The sequence below is a fragment of the Pleurodeles waltl genome, chromosome 4_2 (genome assembly GCF_031143425.1).
Source record: "Pleurodeles waltl isolate 20211129_DDA chromosome 4_2, aPleWal1.hap1.20221129, whole genome shotgun sequence".
Classification (NCBI taxonomy): domain Eukaryota; kingdom Metazoa; phylum Chordata; class Amphibia; order Caudata; family Salamandridae; genus Pleurodeles; species Pleurodeles waltl.
Window position 1 is genome coordinate 808,545,260 of NC_090443.1, and position 16,256 is coordinate 808,561,515.

General features: G+C 42.6%; 1 protein-coding gene and 1 long non-coding RNA gene across 2 annotated transcripts in view; one reads left to right on the forward strand and one right to left on the reverse strand.

Annotated features, from left to right (window-relative positions):
- Positions 1–16,256, forward strand: part of C4_2H1orf141 (chromosome 4_2 C1orf141 homolog) — a 171,705-nt gene that overhangs the window by 97,195 nt on the left and 58,254 nt on the right. The window contains exon 8 of the mRNA XM_069232472.1: positions 4,133–4,334. Within this exon, the coding sequence (XP_069088573.1) occupies positions 4,133–4,334 (202 nt within the window). The remainder of the gene's footprint in view (positions 1–4,132; positions 4,335–16,256) is intronic.
- On the reverse strand, positions 5,705–13,393 carry LOC138293320 (uncharacterized). The gene is made up of 4 exons (XR_011202963.1): positions 13,207–13,393; positions 10,418–10,573; positions 9,918–10,027; positions 5,705–5,958 (listed from the first exon to the last, which is right to left on the reverse strand). It is a non-coding gene; the product is annotated as an uncharacterized lncRNA (long non-coding RNA).

The following is a 16,256-nucleotide window of genomic DNA, read 5'->3' on the forward strand; positions in this document are numbered from 1 at the left end:
TTGGTAATAGCGATTTCTTAAAAATCGCAAATGCAATTACCGAATCGCAAATTGCGATACTGGCCCCATTCGCAGCTATGGGCCTCTTCGCAATTTGGGAAAAGCAAAAGGCCAGGGTGCTGGGGGCTTAAGGCCCCCTCTCCTGCACCCCAATTTTTTTTTTTTTTTACCATGTAAAGTACACACATGCCAAAAGGGCATGTGCGCTTTACATATTACATTTAAAAATGCAGTTTTACTGCATTTTTAAATTTTGCACCAGGTTACCACCTGGTTGCAGACAATGGTATTTTGCATGTGCAAAATACCATTCTGCGAAAAATCGCAATTTGCGATTTTTTGCAGAATTGCCTTGCGACCTGGAGTTTGCGATTCGCAAAATCCAGGTCGCAACGCAAAAAAACGCAATTTTTTCGATTTCTATTTTGTGGTCTGCGAATGCCTTTGATGCATTGCAGACCACGATTTTGCACTCGCAAACGGCCGATTTCACCGTTTGCGAGTGCAAAATATTTTGATACATCTGGCCCTTAGAGCTTAGAGAATAGAACAAATTGACACATTTATTAGAGAGTGATGATTGGTAAACAGTGGTACAGTCATTTTGCTGCTCTGGCAAGGGCAGTGGCTGGTTCATGTTGCAAATGCTTCCTGTGAACACCTTGTCTCTGACCCAGGGATTTGGGCCGAGAGATGCACTGTGGGAGTGTTAGTGCCAAACCTCCAAGAAGTGATGTAAAATTGGGTAGGATTGACTCTGATACCTTTTTCCCTATTGGGCATGGAGTCTCCCTCCCACCCACATGCTAATGCCAAGGATAAAGATGCCACCCCCCCAGAACCACTTCAGAACACTACTGTGCCTGTGGAAGACAGGATAAGGACTGCACCTGCTGACTGAAGGACTGAAACTCACAAGGACTGTGCCTGCTGTTTTACCTGTGAAGAGCGGCCCCAAGGACTGGACCTGCTCCTCTTGAACCCACGACAGAAGAGTGGACTCTCGGGGCTAATTGGTTATCCTCCTGTTAAGCTACTGGGTCACAAAAAGCTGCAAGAAGCACACCTTCCTGAAGAGGCCAGCTGACCAGTTCCAACTTCATGTGCTAGTGACCTCCCCTGGAGTGAGTCCTTTCTCCCAAATGGTGTCCCTAAGGCCCTTGGTTAAGTGTCACAATGTATTTCTTCTGTACACGAAAAGTGGGAGCATAGAACAATTTTCAAGGATTTTTGCTAGGAGAAGCAACAGAAGATCGGGCCCAACCTGGCAAGTCAATGCAACGAAGGTGTGTTGCTGCTGAGCCAAAGATTCAGGTTGCTACCACTTGCAACTTTTCTGCAGCAGCAAATCCATTTCAGCAGGACATCGCGTAGAGGCTATCTGGCTTCATGGAGCCCTGTTTGCCTGCAGCTGGCAGCCCTGTCCCTCTGGAGGAATCCAGGTCCAAAATATGTGACTAAGTCCAAAGGTAGAAATCTTCACTTGTTGAAGGCGACATAAGTATCTGGCTGACGAGGGACCCTCCTTGTATGTGACTTTTGAATTTCTCCCGCTCTGAGCTTTCCCACCAAAAGTCAATGGCTTCACCAAGACTTTACCTGACCGCTATCTGACCTTGTGGAACTGAACTCGGCCACAACCTGTTGCCTTGCCCCTCTGAGAATCCTCAACTTCCATTTCAGACTAAGGCAAAAGGTAAAACTGCTGACCTGGATGAACTTGGATTGTGTATCGGGCCACGTTCCGTCACAGTCAGCTTTGACCTCTGACTTTGACCTGGTCCAGCACGATCAGATAACTGCGGTTGGTGATTTGAGCTTCTAGAAAAATCTAAAGTATCTAAAAAACATATTTCTAGGTTTTCTGTCTGTATTTTGTCATTTTGGTGTCTGTTTGCTCAGTAAAATGTATATATATTTTTTTATAAATTGAAGTGGGCTTTTTATTCTGTTGTACTTTTTACTTATGAATTGTATTGGTACTGATAAGTATATTAAACTTGTTTCCTTGGAGTTAAGCCTGACTGCGCTGTCTCAGAGCTACCCAGGACTGAGCTGTGGTTTAAATTAAAGTAAAGTAACCTAACTGGATCTGATAAAAAAATGGTGACACTATTATTTGGTGATGTCTTCTAACCCCACCAATCAATATTCCACTTTCTCACAATGTTTATTAATTTGAGTGAACATACTGTTTGCACAAATTAGGTGTAGCCATCACTGGCCTGATTCTTCAGAAACATTAAAGCTAATACATACAATAGTAAACACTTTCAATACACTTGCCTTTGTCTGTAACTCATTCCTGTGCCTCTGCAAAAAGGCAGAGGCTCCTGCAATTCTCTCTGGGGAGAGGATCTTTCCTAACCCCTCTTCAAGGTTTAAAAGCCTGAGCCACCCTAAATGGCTGGATATTTAATCTAGATAGATGCACTGGCATCTGCTCAACTGCCAGATTATCTGCATGTAATCTGGAGCAATTCAGCTGTTAATTTTTTTCTTTTATATGTGACCCTACGAGATCCCTGAAGTTGTGTTTCAAACCACGCATTGGGCTGTGGGCTGCCAACTGCCTCCTGGTTTTCATTAGGCCAAAGTGTCTCTTAAAGCCTGCCCTTCCCTGCCCTGCCAATGCCTTTTTCGCGTGGAAGCCATAAACCAGCCTAAAAGATTTGACCAAGCGCCTTGAAGTCGAGTCAGCCCCTTACTATAGGACCAGAGACTGGCTGTTGAGAAAACAACCTCAAAGACAACTGATGTTCACAAATGTCCTCTGAAACCCTCAAACCCCTCACTAAAGACAGAAAGATGGTTGCAGGCTACCTGAGAGATCAACTCTTAGAATTGCAGGAAAAAAGAGCGGGCAGGCACTCCGTAGCTAGCCAGTGAGCTAGATCATTGTGGTCTACCAAGGCCCATGATTCTTGTAGACTTGTACAAGACATTGTGGGAACGGCTGTGCATACCCTTTGTTCAATGTATACTCATGAACAGACATGTGAACTGTTGTTGTGTGTCTTTGTGCTGATTAGACTTCTACCAACATTTAGGCAGCATTATTTCTGAATAACCCTTTGTGCCCTAAGACCTGATTTTAGAACCTAGTGGACCGGTTACTCCATCACAACGGTGACGGATATCCTATCCGCTGAAATCTAAATGCCATTATAGCCTATGGGATTCAGATTTCGGAAGATGGGATATACATCACCATTTGACGGAGTAACCCACCCGCCAAGAATAAATTTAGAAGCTCTACTGTAATGTAAGTCTGCAGGGAATCGTGGATATGTTTTTCATGCATTTGTATTCATAGCTTTATAACTATGTGATTTTAAATATATCGAGCGATCTGGACGGAAATAAGCAAATCTGCATGGAAAATAACAAATTCAGGCCTCCTATGTTTGCAAAAAGCCATTTACTCTTTGCTCAGGCCATTTTATTCCCTTCCAGTTGATGAATGTAGCGTTGTAGAGGTTAGATTTTAAGTTAGTGGTCATAACAATGAGGAACGTCTGTTGTTAAGATGCATGTTCAACCAACCTTCAGGTCTCTCCTGATAGTACTAACCATATATAAATAACTAGGATTAGGTGAAACATTCTGTCTGCAAATGAATAGAGCAAATCAGCTTGCAAATGATTTTCCACCAGGTGGGTGAAAGGGGAGTCGCAACGTTTGCAGCTTTGTTGTTTCAGGAACACTTCAAAATGTCTTTGTTGTGCACCTTGTTAGCAAAATACCAGGAAACTTTGCAATGTTCATGACATTAAGAGCTTCGTGGTTTGCCTTGTGGCAACTTTTTTCCTGTTTTATGGAACACCGAAGCGAAATTCCACGTACCACACCTGTTTAGCTACCACATTCCGTCAAACAAAAAAATATCACCATGGCCTAAAGAGGGAAATGACTATCAGACCTTTTGCTTAGGAAGGTGCACTACATAGAGTATACATACATCTTTGCTAAGGTTAGCGTCCTTTATGTTTCTGTATATTCTCATTCAGCCAAAACGTAATATAATGAAAATCTTCGGGTTTCTAGGAAGCCTGGCCATTCATACACATTCATGCCTACTGTACAGGGCACGGCAACATTAGGCAAATTAAATGTTGTGTGCTTCTTTCAGGAAGGCTATTCTACTCCAGGATGACATTGATGAACACGAGGAGAAAGGGAGCTTGAAGAGAAATGTGGAGCTTACTGAAAGTGTTTCAGGAGACAAGGAAAACGAGAAAGAGATTGTTCCTTTAACCATTGAGGATGAAATGAAGAAACCAAATGTCAGAATTTTCAGTATTGGTCTCCAGGGGGCGAAAACAACTGACACGGTAAGCAACACGTTCTTGTTAGCGTTTCACGCTATATTTTTTTCTTGTACGTTTCCTCACACAAGTATTCTTTACAACTCACTATTTGCGTGCTTTTAGCCTTTATATTTTTTCATTATGTTGGATATTGTCACTTTTTCGTGGTAAGGTGCCATTGGTAATGTACTTTGGTTATATACCCTTGTCAAAAAGGAAGATCATCCTAGAGTCATTCTAGAGTCATCGGATGACTTCAGCTGGGCTATTCCTGTAATTATCTGAGGAAGTCATCCCAAGCCATCCTGAAGTATGTGTATAGGGCAAAATATTTAAATGAGATGACTCCAGAGTCAGCACAAAAACTACTCCAGGATGGTGTCCTGATTACCTTAATTAAAAATGCGTGATTATCTCGTACTACTCCAGGAATACTAATTGACAACTTCAGGAGGAGTGTGAATTACTCCATGATGATTTCAGGATGATGTCATGATTACTGTGGATAACCCATGGATGATTTCCTGACATCTTCAGAATGAGTGTGGATTACTCCAGGATGATTTTAAGACAACTTCAGAACGTGTGTGGATTACTCCAGGATGATTTTAGGACAACTTCAGGATGAGTGTGGATTACTCCAGGATGATTTCTTAACATCTTCAGAATGAGTGTGGATTACACCAGAATTTTTTATAACAGCTTCATAATGAGTGTGAATTACTTTTAGAGGAGTTCATGACTACTGCAGGATGACCAAAGATTACAGTTAATATACACCAGGAGAGTGGGGAAACACACACTATGGAACATCCCCATATCAGCACAAAACATCCAAGATCACCCAGTGGAATTAATCAGAAGTATTCCCTATTCGTAATAACCAAGAGTATCCAATGGGTGGGTACTCCAGGTTGTTATGAATGGGGATTACTTCCGAATGATTCCATAAAATGTTTTTTAATGCGTGTGGATCACTCCTTAATGTTGAAATAGCGACTTAGGGTTGGATAATTTCTTTTAGAGTCTGTGACGCAAGTACATTCTCCGAATGACATATATCCAATCCAGAATTCATGAAGTCTAATTTAAAAACACAAATCTGAAATTAAATACTTGGGAGAAACATGACGTCCCTGTAAAAAAGAAATCTGATTGGGTTTAAAACATGTTTCTTCTTTAAACAAAGTGGTGAGTGATATATAATGAATTTGTGAGGAAAGCAGATGTCAGCAAGTTTGCCAACATGCATTTACTAGCAGCCTTGATGACATTACCCCATACTCGCTGTGCAGTGTCTTCATTTGAGCTAAACAACATTACTCTAAGTTTTGATATGGTGGCCTGTGGCAATATACCGAACAATGTATTGGCTGAAATAAAATGATTTGAAATGACTTGCCATTGTTAGCTTTTATTTAGCCAAAGCACGTACTTGGCTTCAAAGAGAAATAGGACACTGTACAAGACAACATTACAAGCAAGCAACAAGAATTTTAAAAAGTCAACGAAACAAGCAACTGTGTTGTGTGTTTCCAGATTCAGAGTATTTTGTCCTCTTTTGCAATTGCAGATCATTATGGCAAGATTCCTCCTCATAGGTCAGTTGTTGAGAGGTAGCCAGCTTGCACGGATGTGTCATAACATTCTAAAAAAGATAACAAAAGCATATATTAGTATCCTTTCTTCAACCAAGTTACTTTAGGTTTTCTTCTATACTGGCTGCTTTCATAAATTACTGGATCCCCCTCCAGCATAAAGGGTGCCTTAAGAGATGTTTTTAACCCTGCTTTGCTTATGGTGCTTGCTTCAAAAGTGCATGTGTGAAACTAGGACATTGTTAGATCGAAGGTGAAGAAAAAAAGTGTCCCTTTCTGGACTGTACGAGCAATGGGGCAAGTAAGATTCAGAATATCAGTCCCAGAGTTACAACATAACATAATGATAGAAAATCCTTTTTTCCCCCCTCAACAGACAAGGGAATATGCAGTTTCAATCTCTGCCATACATTAACACTATAGTTTGACAGCATAGTGTCTTTACACATTGCCCCTCTAACATACAGGATAAATCACAGATGTACAAAGATTGAAAGTAGCAAGTCTGTCCTCCAATTACCAGACACGGTGAGTCACTAGATGTTGCCTGTGCAAACAGGGAGTAACCATCTTGGGGCCAACATATGCTGCCCTCTCGATGGATATTGGAGGGAGCACCATTGAACTATGCTTGCAGCATGTCCATCTGAAAAGAAACAAGCATTTGCAATGCAATGGGTCTCATGTTTGTTCGACTTCAAGCTGTTAGTATTGTAAATTTCGAACTGGGCTTTTCTTGCCACACAAACTGAAAAAAAAAAAGTAAAAGAGTTCACATAAGCAAGCCAATTCAAACTGCCACAGCCGTCCTGAGCTTGAGTGCGAAGGAGAAAAACAAAAGGAAAAAGAAGTTAGCTTGCAGTCAAAGTGATCACCGAAAGAGCAATTATCCATGTAACAGGGTTGATGGCCAAGGTGGTAACAAAAAAGCCCCAAGGAGGGACAAACGTAAAGCATTTACCAAAGAAAAACAAAGGATTTTTGAAAGGCAAGCCCATGAACGAGAGATAGTGATGGGTGTGGTTAAAAGCCCAGATACATACAAACACGTCGGAAAAGCAGCAATTGTGCGCTGCTATGCTTGACCTAAAAAATGAGTTAAGAGATTTCCATAGTGACCAGTACATGACTGTAGGAAAGTACCCCTTTTTTGTACGTTACCCCCACTTTTTGCCTGTGGTCAGCATGTTTTGACTGTGTGCACTGGGATCCTGCTAACCAGGACGCCAGTGACTCTCTCCCTTTAAATTTAGTTGTTTGGACTACAAACCTCCCACATTTGGCATACTGGTGCCCCCTCATAAGTCCCTAGTATATGGTACCCAGGGCATTGGGGAATCAGGTGTTGACCATGGGCTGCAGCATCTATTATGCCGCCCATTGGAACCCATGTAGAATGTGTCTACAGGCCTGCTTTTGCAGGCTGCATGAAAAGGTGCATGCACCCTTTCACTTCCGTATCAAACATGTCAGAATCATACCCAAATACTGTTGCCAGTATTGAATGTATGATTCCATGCACTTTAGGGGCTCCTTAGAGGACTCCCAGCATTGCTCCTAACAGTATTCAGTCCATCCTACAGACAGGTTTCTGCCCTCCTTCTGCTTGATCAGCTCAAGCGCAGGAAGGCAGAACAAAGAATTTTCCTTTGGGAGACGGCAGCAGCACCCTCTCCCTTTGGAAATAGGTGTTGCATGGCTTGGGAGGGGTAGCCTCCCCAAGTCACTGGTATGCTTTGAAGGGCACATTTGGTGACCTTCTTCCATAAACCAGTCTGCACCAGTTCAGGGACCTCCAGCCCCTCCTCTGGCACAAAACTGGACAATGGAAATGGGAGTGACCACTCCACTGTCCATCACCAACACAGGGATGGTGCCCAGACCTCCTCCAGGTGTCCACTTGATTGTGCCACGTTGACTCCAAGGTGGGTAGAGGCCTCTGGGAGCATCTGAGTGGTGAGGTCAGGCAGCTGATTTCACAGCCACCCTCCTGAAAGGTGGTCACCCTGCTAGGTGACCAATCCACCTTTCAGGGCTATTTAGGGTCTCCCTCTTGGGTGGGTCCCCAGATTCGACGTGCAAGACACCAGGAGGACTCCTCTGCAATGTTTACTTTGACTTCTGGCCACTGGAACCACAACTGTACTCAAAAGGAACCTACAATCTACAGCTACAGTGACAACTCTGTTCTGCAACATTGTTTCTCCGGCTCCTTCAAGCACCTGCAACATTTCCCCGGCTGTGAATACTCTGAGGGTGACAAGTCTTCAGTCTGCGCAAGAAGGAATCTCCCTTGGAGGGAACTGCAACATCCACCGCCTGCATGGGTCTCCTCTCACCCTGAGGTGCGTGGAAACTGCATCTCGGGTGGTGATCTGGAGTGGTCCCCTTGATCCTCTCTGCCAGCTGTCCAACTTTGGAGATGGTAGGCTCTTCCCTCTCCACGCAGGACAGTACTCCCATGCACCACGTCTCTTGCTGCTACCAAACCATGTTGGCATCTCCTCCAAGGGATCTTCTGGCTTCGTGTAGCCCCAGCCCCCAGCACTCCTCCCTGTGACACACAGCTCTCTGCGTGCTTCTCCAGCGACGGGGAACTCATTTCCAAGTCTGCTGCGTGGGCTTCACCGTGACACATGTGCTTACTGCCCGTGGGTCATCTGTGGGGGCTGCCTCCTCTTCTTCTGGCTCTTGTGGTAGCTAAGGGTGACCCGGGGCTTCCTTTCATGGGTTTAGTCCCCTTGGACCTTGCTGGGTCCCGGCGCTCCACTTTTCTTCATTCGCGACATTTGCCTTTGCCAAGGCTTGTTGGTGGTTTCTCCACACTACAGACCAACTAATTCTTCATCCAGCGTGGGACATCGACTGCATTACTCAGGAACTCTTCAGCTGCTCCAGTGCTGCATTGCTGACCATTTTTGTCTCACCATCGACCAGATCTTGCATCCATACTAGGGTGGGTAGTGGCTCCTGCCATGACCGGACACTCCAACGTGAACTGGACTTGGTCCTCTTCTTTTCCAGGTCTTCCTCTTCCAGGATCCACCTCGTTTCTTGCAGTCTTGTCTGGGTCTTGCAATATCCTTCTCTGAAGTCCTTTTGGTGGGTTGGGGGAAAAAGCAGTCACTTCCCTCTTTTCTCCTGGTTGCTGGCGGGCACTCTGGTACTTACCTTTGGGGTTTCCTAGTTCCTCCAGCTCACCTCTACCAATTCCACTTCTTTGGGTGGGCCCGACTTTTGCATTCCACTTTCTTCGTATATGGTTTGGGAACCTCCCCCCCCCCCCCCGGCCTTCAGTATTCTCTATTGCTTTTCACTGATTTCTATAGTTCTTTATACCAATTTCTGATTGCTACTGTATATATAATAGTGCGTTTACTTACCTGCTATTGAAGTATTGCCTATCTAGCATTTTAGTATTATCGTCACTAATACAAAATACCTTTATTTTTGTAACACTGTGTGGTTCTTTCATGTGTGTAAGTGATGTGTGACTATAAGTAGTACTGCATAAGATTTGCATGTCTCCTAGATAAGCCATGGCTGCTCATCCACAGCTACCTCTACAGAGCCTGGCTTCCTAGACACTGGCTACAATGCAATAATAGGGAATACCTGGTATAAGGTGATAATACCATAGATACTCAACACTCACCAGGCCAGCTTCCTACAATGATGGCCTACAAATAAGTGTTTAGACCACCAAAGAAAGTCCAAAGTAGAGCTGGATGCACTGTGTGCTCTGTGCTGTCACCAAGAGTTCTGGTTTAAGCCCTGTATGGCTTGCCTATCTGGGTAGAAGTGACTGAAGGAGTGGAAAGACAATACAAAACATCATTAAAAGAACACTCCTGTAATAATGTGAGCTGCTAGGGGACCACTTAAGCCTAAAGGTTTTATCGCTGAAAACAAATTGTAATGTTCATTACTGTTTTTACACAAACAATTTGCAGCTTTGACCTGAATGTTCATTATCAGAACGGTAATTAAGTTAACTGAAATATCTTACCAAATGAAGAATCAATTTTCAGTTGATCATTGCCCAATACTAGTCTCAGCACACAATCTTTGAAAATGAATAGGGCCCAATAAAACCTTCACCACCTGCTGCATCTCAACCTGAAGATACCAATAGAAAGCATTATTATACATGCCGTCATATATACATGCTTTGAAAAAGAAAAAAAAGTTTCATTTCTGAATGGCTATTTGACATTCATAAGCGTCCTGTGTAATAGTGAGAAAAAAAAATTGTGAATTAGTGCCAGAAATACACAGTAGCCATGTCAAAAATGTACTCCAATATGGATTTCGTTTTGCAGGGAATCTAGAATGTTTGTCAAAGCACAGTGCTGCCTGCATATGCAAAGATTGGGTATCATGCAAGGGATGCCTAGTTGCCAAGGAATACTGCTGTTATATGAGGGTCCGCATGTCACCAGTGTGAGCAATAGGCGCAACACTTCCCACCCACGCACTCACAGAACATCAAATGTTTTTCTAACTTACCCTCTACTGCTGTCCTGACGCCAAATGGTGCTCAAGGCAGTTTTGCTTCTCCCTCACACAGGCAGCTGCAGTTCCCCGGTCAGTACTCCTGGGAGAAGTGGGCGGGAGTCCTTTGGGCAGACTGCAGGAGGCGGCAACTGGGAGTGAGTGACACAGCTTGAGGGAGGGTTTCAAACAGAAGAGTGTGGGAAGCAGCAAGCATGAGAGAGCATTAGCAGGTGGCCATCAGTGAGCATGGGCAGCTGGATGTTGCAGAGGTGAGAGACTATGTTATATGAAAAATGTAGGTGTGTTACACTCCTGTGTAAAGGTTTGCCAACATTTTCTGATAGGAGCATCAGAAAGAATGAAGTAAATAAGAATGCTAGCAGCTGAAGGACAGTATGAATCAGCATCCACAAATATTTTTTTGAGTCATCCATTTAAACTCAATATTTGGTATCAGAACTTTCTATGTAGAAGCCTCCACACCCTTCCAACCCCACCACCTTCAAAAGTTACCAGAAAAAAAGACAGGATTAAAGAATAAGTAGTGTTTGAGAGATAGAGGCAGACAGGGAGTCTAGATGGTTCTGTCAGGTTTCTTTGGCCTTGAATATTTATTTAATTGTACCTCTATATACTATCTAAACGTAGGGTAAGAGCAAAGACAGAACTGGCGGCAGACGATATAGTTGGAGGAGGGATAGGAAATGGGATAGAGAAGAACAGTGAAAATAGTGGGTGAGATGGATGTTTCTTTTGGCATGCAGGGTAGAAGGGAGGGGAACCTAGCCAGGGTTTTGTGGATGGGCCCAAGGCTTGTCAGCAACGCCCATCTGCCAATATGTATTTGGACCTCTTTTTTAAAGAAATTTGAGGAAGCCTTTTCAGGTAGGGGCTGAGCAGCTGGATCCCCTGGTGAGTGGCTCTTGATTGTTGCACCCCCCACCCCCCTTTTACAAACATGTACTGGGTCTAGAGAACAAAAGTATGTGAAGCAAAATTTTACTGCCACATATGCAAAAGTTGAACAACAGGACATATCCCATGAACCAACGTCTTGTGAGATACAGGCAGATGAGGGGTCTAGGTTGTGGAGAAAATATCTCCTGCAAGTTATTTTCTGCTTGTACCAGTCTCATACAGAACAGAATTGCCCACACTTTAGCACTGTGAAATTCACATTATTTTGCATAAATTGAAATTCCCCAAGTGTAATGACAATTTTGGTAAGGCCTAGGCATACATTTGCTGTGGTGCTGGGAGAAGTTCTAATAGGGAAGCTAGGTCAGTATCATCTGGTTTGAGGGTGAAGATGGTGAGGGGGACTCTGGCTTTGTAGCACCTAATGGAATGGGGATGTAAGGATTGTGAGTTGGTCTTGCTGCAGAGAACCCAATCTAAATATACACTATAGTAGTTCTCAGTTGGGGCACCTTCCCTTTTAATCCTCCACCACTTCCAGGGTTTTCCTTGGATTACCTTAATGGGAAAACTGTGGATTTTTTTTTAAAGTTACTTGCCATGGCATCCAGATCAAAATGCTCTCCATTCCAGTATAGCGGCAAGGGAACAATGTATCCTATCACTGACACATGCTTCACTGTCCTTTTCAAGCACCACAGAGCATTGCTATGGGGGCTTTTCTGCAGATGGTTACAAGCAATTGTTAAATTGAGCTTTTCTGTATTGTGGGTGGGACCTTGAATAGAGGCTCACTAGAGCAGGGAACATAGGTTGAGGAAGGTCATGTGGTGCAGAGACTGGATGGGTGCTCATTGCACTTATCCTAATACATGTCTATTTATCTGACATACATGTACATTTTCATCCAGTAAAACTGTTATGCAGTTCAGTACACTGGAAAGATAAAAGGCAGAGTTCACCTCACCAGGTTTCAAAGTGTACCCAGAGCTATGGGCCTTAAGTCACTGAACTATCTTACACTGTATAGGTTTAATGTCAAATAGTATTAGAAACTCTGTCAATAAGAACACTGTATGTTAATGTGCCTGCTGTAAATAGCCTTGTGAAACATTCAAATTAGGGTTTGTACTCTGCCAATTCTGACTTTCACCTACCCATTCTAGATGGAATTTGGAACCTTTATATTTAAAAATCCTTGCATAATGATGATACAAAGGGCTTACAGTATATTTTGGAAAACAAAAGCTGCCAAGAATTATAGAAGCAGAAAAAAACATGGTAACTTTCCCAATAGCTACAAATATTTGTAAGCAGTTTCACATAGAGCAAACTCGACCCGAAAGAAATGGAGTGGTTTACACAAGCATTAGTTAAAATACAGAAGGTCACATTCATTTCTGTTTTATGCATGGGCAGATTATGTGATTTGCCCATAATCACAGGATGTTGAGCAGACAACAGGACTGGAACCTGGTTCGCCAGTTTCAAAGCGGACAGCTCTGACCAGAACTCCACATAATTCTCTCCCCAATCACCATTAAAATACATTCCCTGAAGCACACCAAAAAATGAAGTAGAGAAATGTGTTTAAAAAAAAGCTAACTAAAACGAGAAAAAACGATAATTTATGCATTTTTTTATTTATTTCCCCAGTGCATTTCGCTAAGTCAGCTATTTAATATCCAAGCCCAAAAAGGCGCTGCAAATAAACTGAGCAACAAGAGTCACACAATCGTGACAAACATAAATCTTTAACAGGACATTTCAGAAAGCCGAGATAGCTGAGAAACACACAAACAGACGTTTTTTTCTTAATGGGCACATCTGACTAGTGTGATACGAACCTCCAAACTGCGAGAAAGAAATGCCCCGCTCCATACCTGCTACCTGCATTCCAATCACTAGCTTCTGAATAAATCTGTCTCCGTGGCCAGAAAAGACTTGCAGATCGCAAATGCAGCCATCCAGAGCGGGGAAAATGCCGTAGTCTCCTTTTTGCATAGACCTCGACCACTTTCTCACCATCGTGTTTTTTCCAAACTGCACAGTAAAGTGACGTAGCTTCCGGCAACACCGGAAGTGCGTGTGGTGACCTACAAAGCATTTTGTTTCTTCTAGTGTTACGCGTGCAAACTTCGTCCGAGAGCATGATTCGAGTGGTTTGCATGAGCCCCAGAATTACTTTACACAAGGTCGGATTTTATTTTTATAGTTAAAGAGCAGGAGACAGTGATTTGCCCACAACCACAGGATGTTGAACTGACTCCGGGCCTCTGCATGGTTACAATACCCTCTCTTTTTACAACAAAGCTTGAATAGAAGTTAATTGTTTTAGGGCGTTCCCAGATGCACCGCTTCGATCTATTCATGAAGCACAGTGGGCATTAAAGAGCTCTGAGCGGCTGAGGAGCCCTTAAACCAGGGGCCAGCATCGCCTACTTTCTACTGGTCTTTATCACAGCATTGGGGACGGGAAAGAACTTGGGTTAAAAATAATATAATGCATCTAAATGAAGCGTTAGTTTACAGGGCTTTCTTCCAGCAATAGACAGTGCCACAATTTTAATTCTATATTATGTGTGAAAAAATGGTGTGACCATTATCTTTTTTCGTTTTGTGCTTGCACAATGCAAATAATTCCGATTACGAATCGGTGTGCATTTCTTGCCTACTCTGCTTTACCGAAAAACAGATGAAACATTAGCCCGTCCTTTTATAATTTGCTGGCTGGTACCTATGATTTAATACTTGCCACTTGAAAACCAAGACTACATGTCCTACAGTACAACCACATCAGACAGTGAGCTAATAATGTGTGACTTCACCATTAGTTCTTTCTGTGACTATAAACTATTTCTGAAAGGGCAGAGTTTGTGAAATTCTCATCTATAACTGCCACCAAGGACAAACATGACAGTAAGTCTGTTTTGGCCTACTTAATTGGTCACAAGCAGGTTGCACTTTAAACCACTTGACAGGGTTTAGGCACATGCTGCAGAAATGTTTGTGTCCAGCATTAATCAAGGCATCTTAACACTAGGAACACAACTCCTAGGGTAAATGTGCTTGCTGGGGAGATCTGGGTTTTGTGTAGTTCCAGTTTCGATTCTTCATAAAGTAGCATGGAACTGCAAACATGAAACATGCATAAGACAAATTTGTATTTTATGTGTGTAGCTCTGTTCAGTGGGTTACTGCTTTTGTCACAGAAATACTTTTGTTACTTGTAGAGTAAAAACTGCAATACTTCTAATATTGCACAATGAGCCATAAACCAACACCAAGATGCAGCATGCAAACATAGAAACCTAGGGGCATATTTAAGAGCCTCTAGCGCCACTATAGTGTAATTTTTGTTACGTTAAGGCATCGCTAAAGTGGCATTTTTCCCGCGCTATGTTTACAAAGTGGTGCAATGCATGCATTGCGCCACTTTGTAAACCGTTGCGCCACATTATGCCTGCGCCAGGCATAATGTATGCAAGGGGGGCATTCCCCCGTTGGGGTGTGGGGGAGGAATGGCAGAAGGAAATCTAAGAGATTTCCTTCTGCCATTTTTTTTTTTGCATTTTTAACGCCTGCTTAGGGCAGGTGTTAAAAGAGGGCTTACATTATTTATAATGGGCCCCTATGTACTCTGCATGAGTTGCACCAAAATGTTGGCGCTACGCATGCACAGTACATCAATAGCGTAAAAAACCAATGACGCTATTGCCCCCTACCCTGTGCCATGGTGCGTTGTATTTTAAATGCAGCTCACATATGGTGGCGGTAGAGGCGCAAGGAAAGCGGCACTGCACTAGGAGCAGAGACACTTTTCTTAAATCTGCCCCCTAGTTTTTTCCTCAATCTTTTGTTATTCCAAAGTTACTAAGAAGGGATTCTTTAGGTAGTAGTAAAGTCTTATTAGTAAAACAGCCCCAAACTCTGTGTTATTAATATGAAATCTTGAACATATTAAGATTTTAATTGTTTTAACAATTATAATAAATAAGAATGATTTATAAGTAACAAAAGCCAGTAAAAATACTAACCTCTGACTTAATTAAAACGTGATCTGATGTATATCAGATGCTGATCAATAGATATCACATGAAGTAATTTAACAATAATTAGGTAAAACTCCAGAAAACACCCAGCCGGTTACATTTTAAAACAAAACTGAAATAAATATATGAAAGTTGCTCTTGAAATAATCAGTAAATCATCCACAAACATTAGTAAACACTTTCATCTTTTTGAATGTAACGATCCTTGTGAAGTAATCATATACTAGTTTGAAATCATCCTCAAATCATCAAGAGCAAAGTCATCTTCTGAAGTCATCAGACAGTAATTTTCAAGTCATCCTCAAATCATCAGGAACAACCACCTCTAGAGGAGTCATCAGGTACTCATTTTCATGTCATTCTCAAATCATCGGGCACAAGTTTCTAAGCTTTGCTGATGACTTCAAGATCTTGATGATGTCTGATGATGTGAAAATGACTTCTAATGTAGTTTGATGATCATCCAATGACTCTGGGATGGCTTCTAAAGTAATCCTGTTTGACCTGGGTAGCGTAACAAGAAATCAAGTGTCAGGTATTTAGCCAAAGAGTAACTTTGGAAAGAAGAGGTGAAATCTTCAAAAAAGGGAAAGGGTTTATCGAAAATACATGTAGTCTAAAAATATAAGAGTCAAGGTGCATCAGAACCGGTAAGTGTACATAGCTTCCTCATCCTCCCCTTCGCCGACACATCCCAGTGCCATCAACATTGAAAATAAAGTGCTAGAGGGCAGTGGACGAGCAACCCCTAACCCAGCATGTAACAAAAACAACCCAAAGAGGAAAGGTCATTGGCATAATCTCTTTAGCCATACCTTGATAAATCGACCAGCATGCTTTGCTCTCAATTTCACATCATCCAAGGTACGGTGTACCAAGCC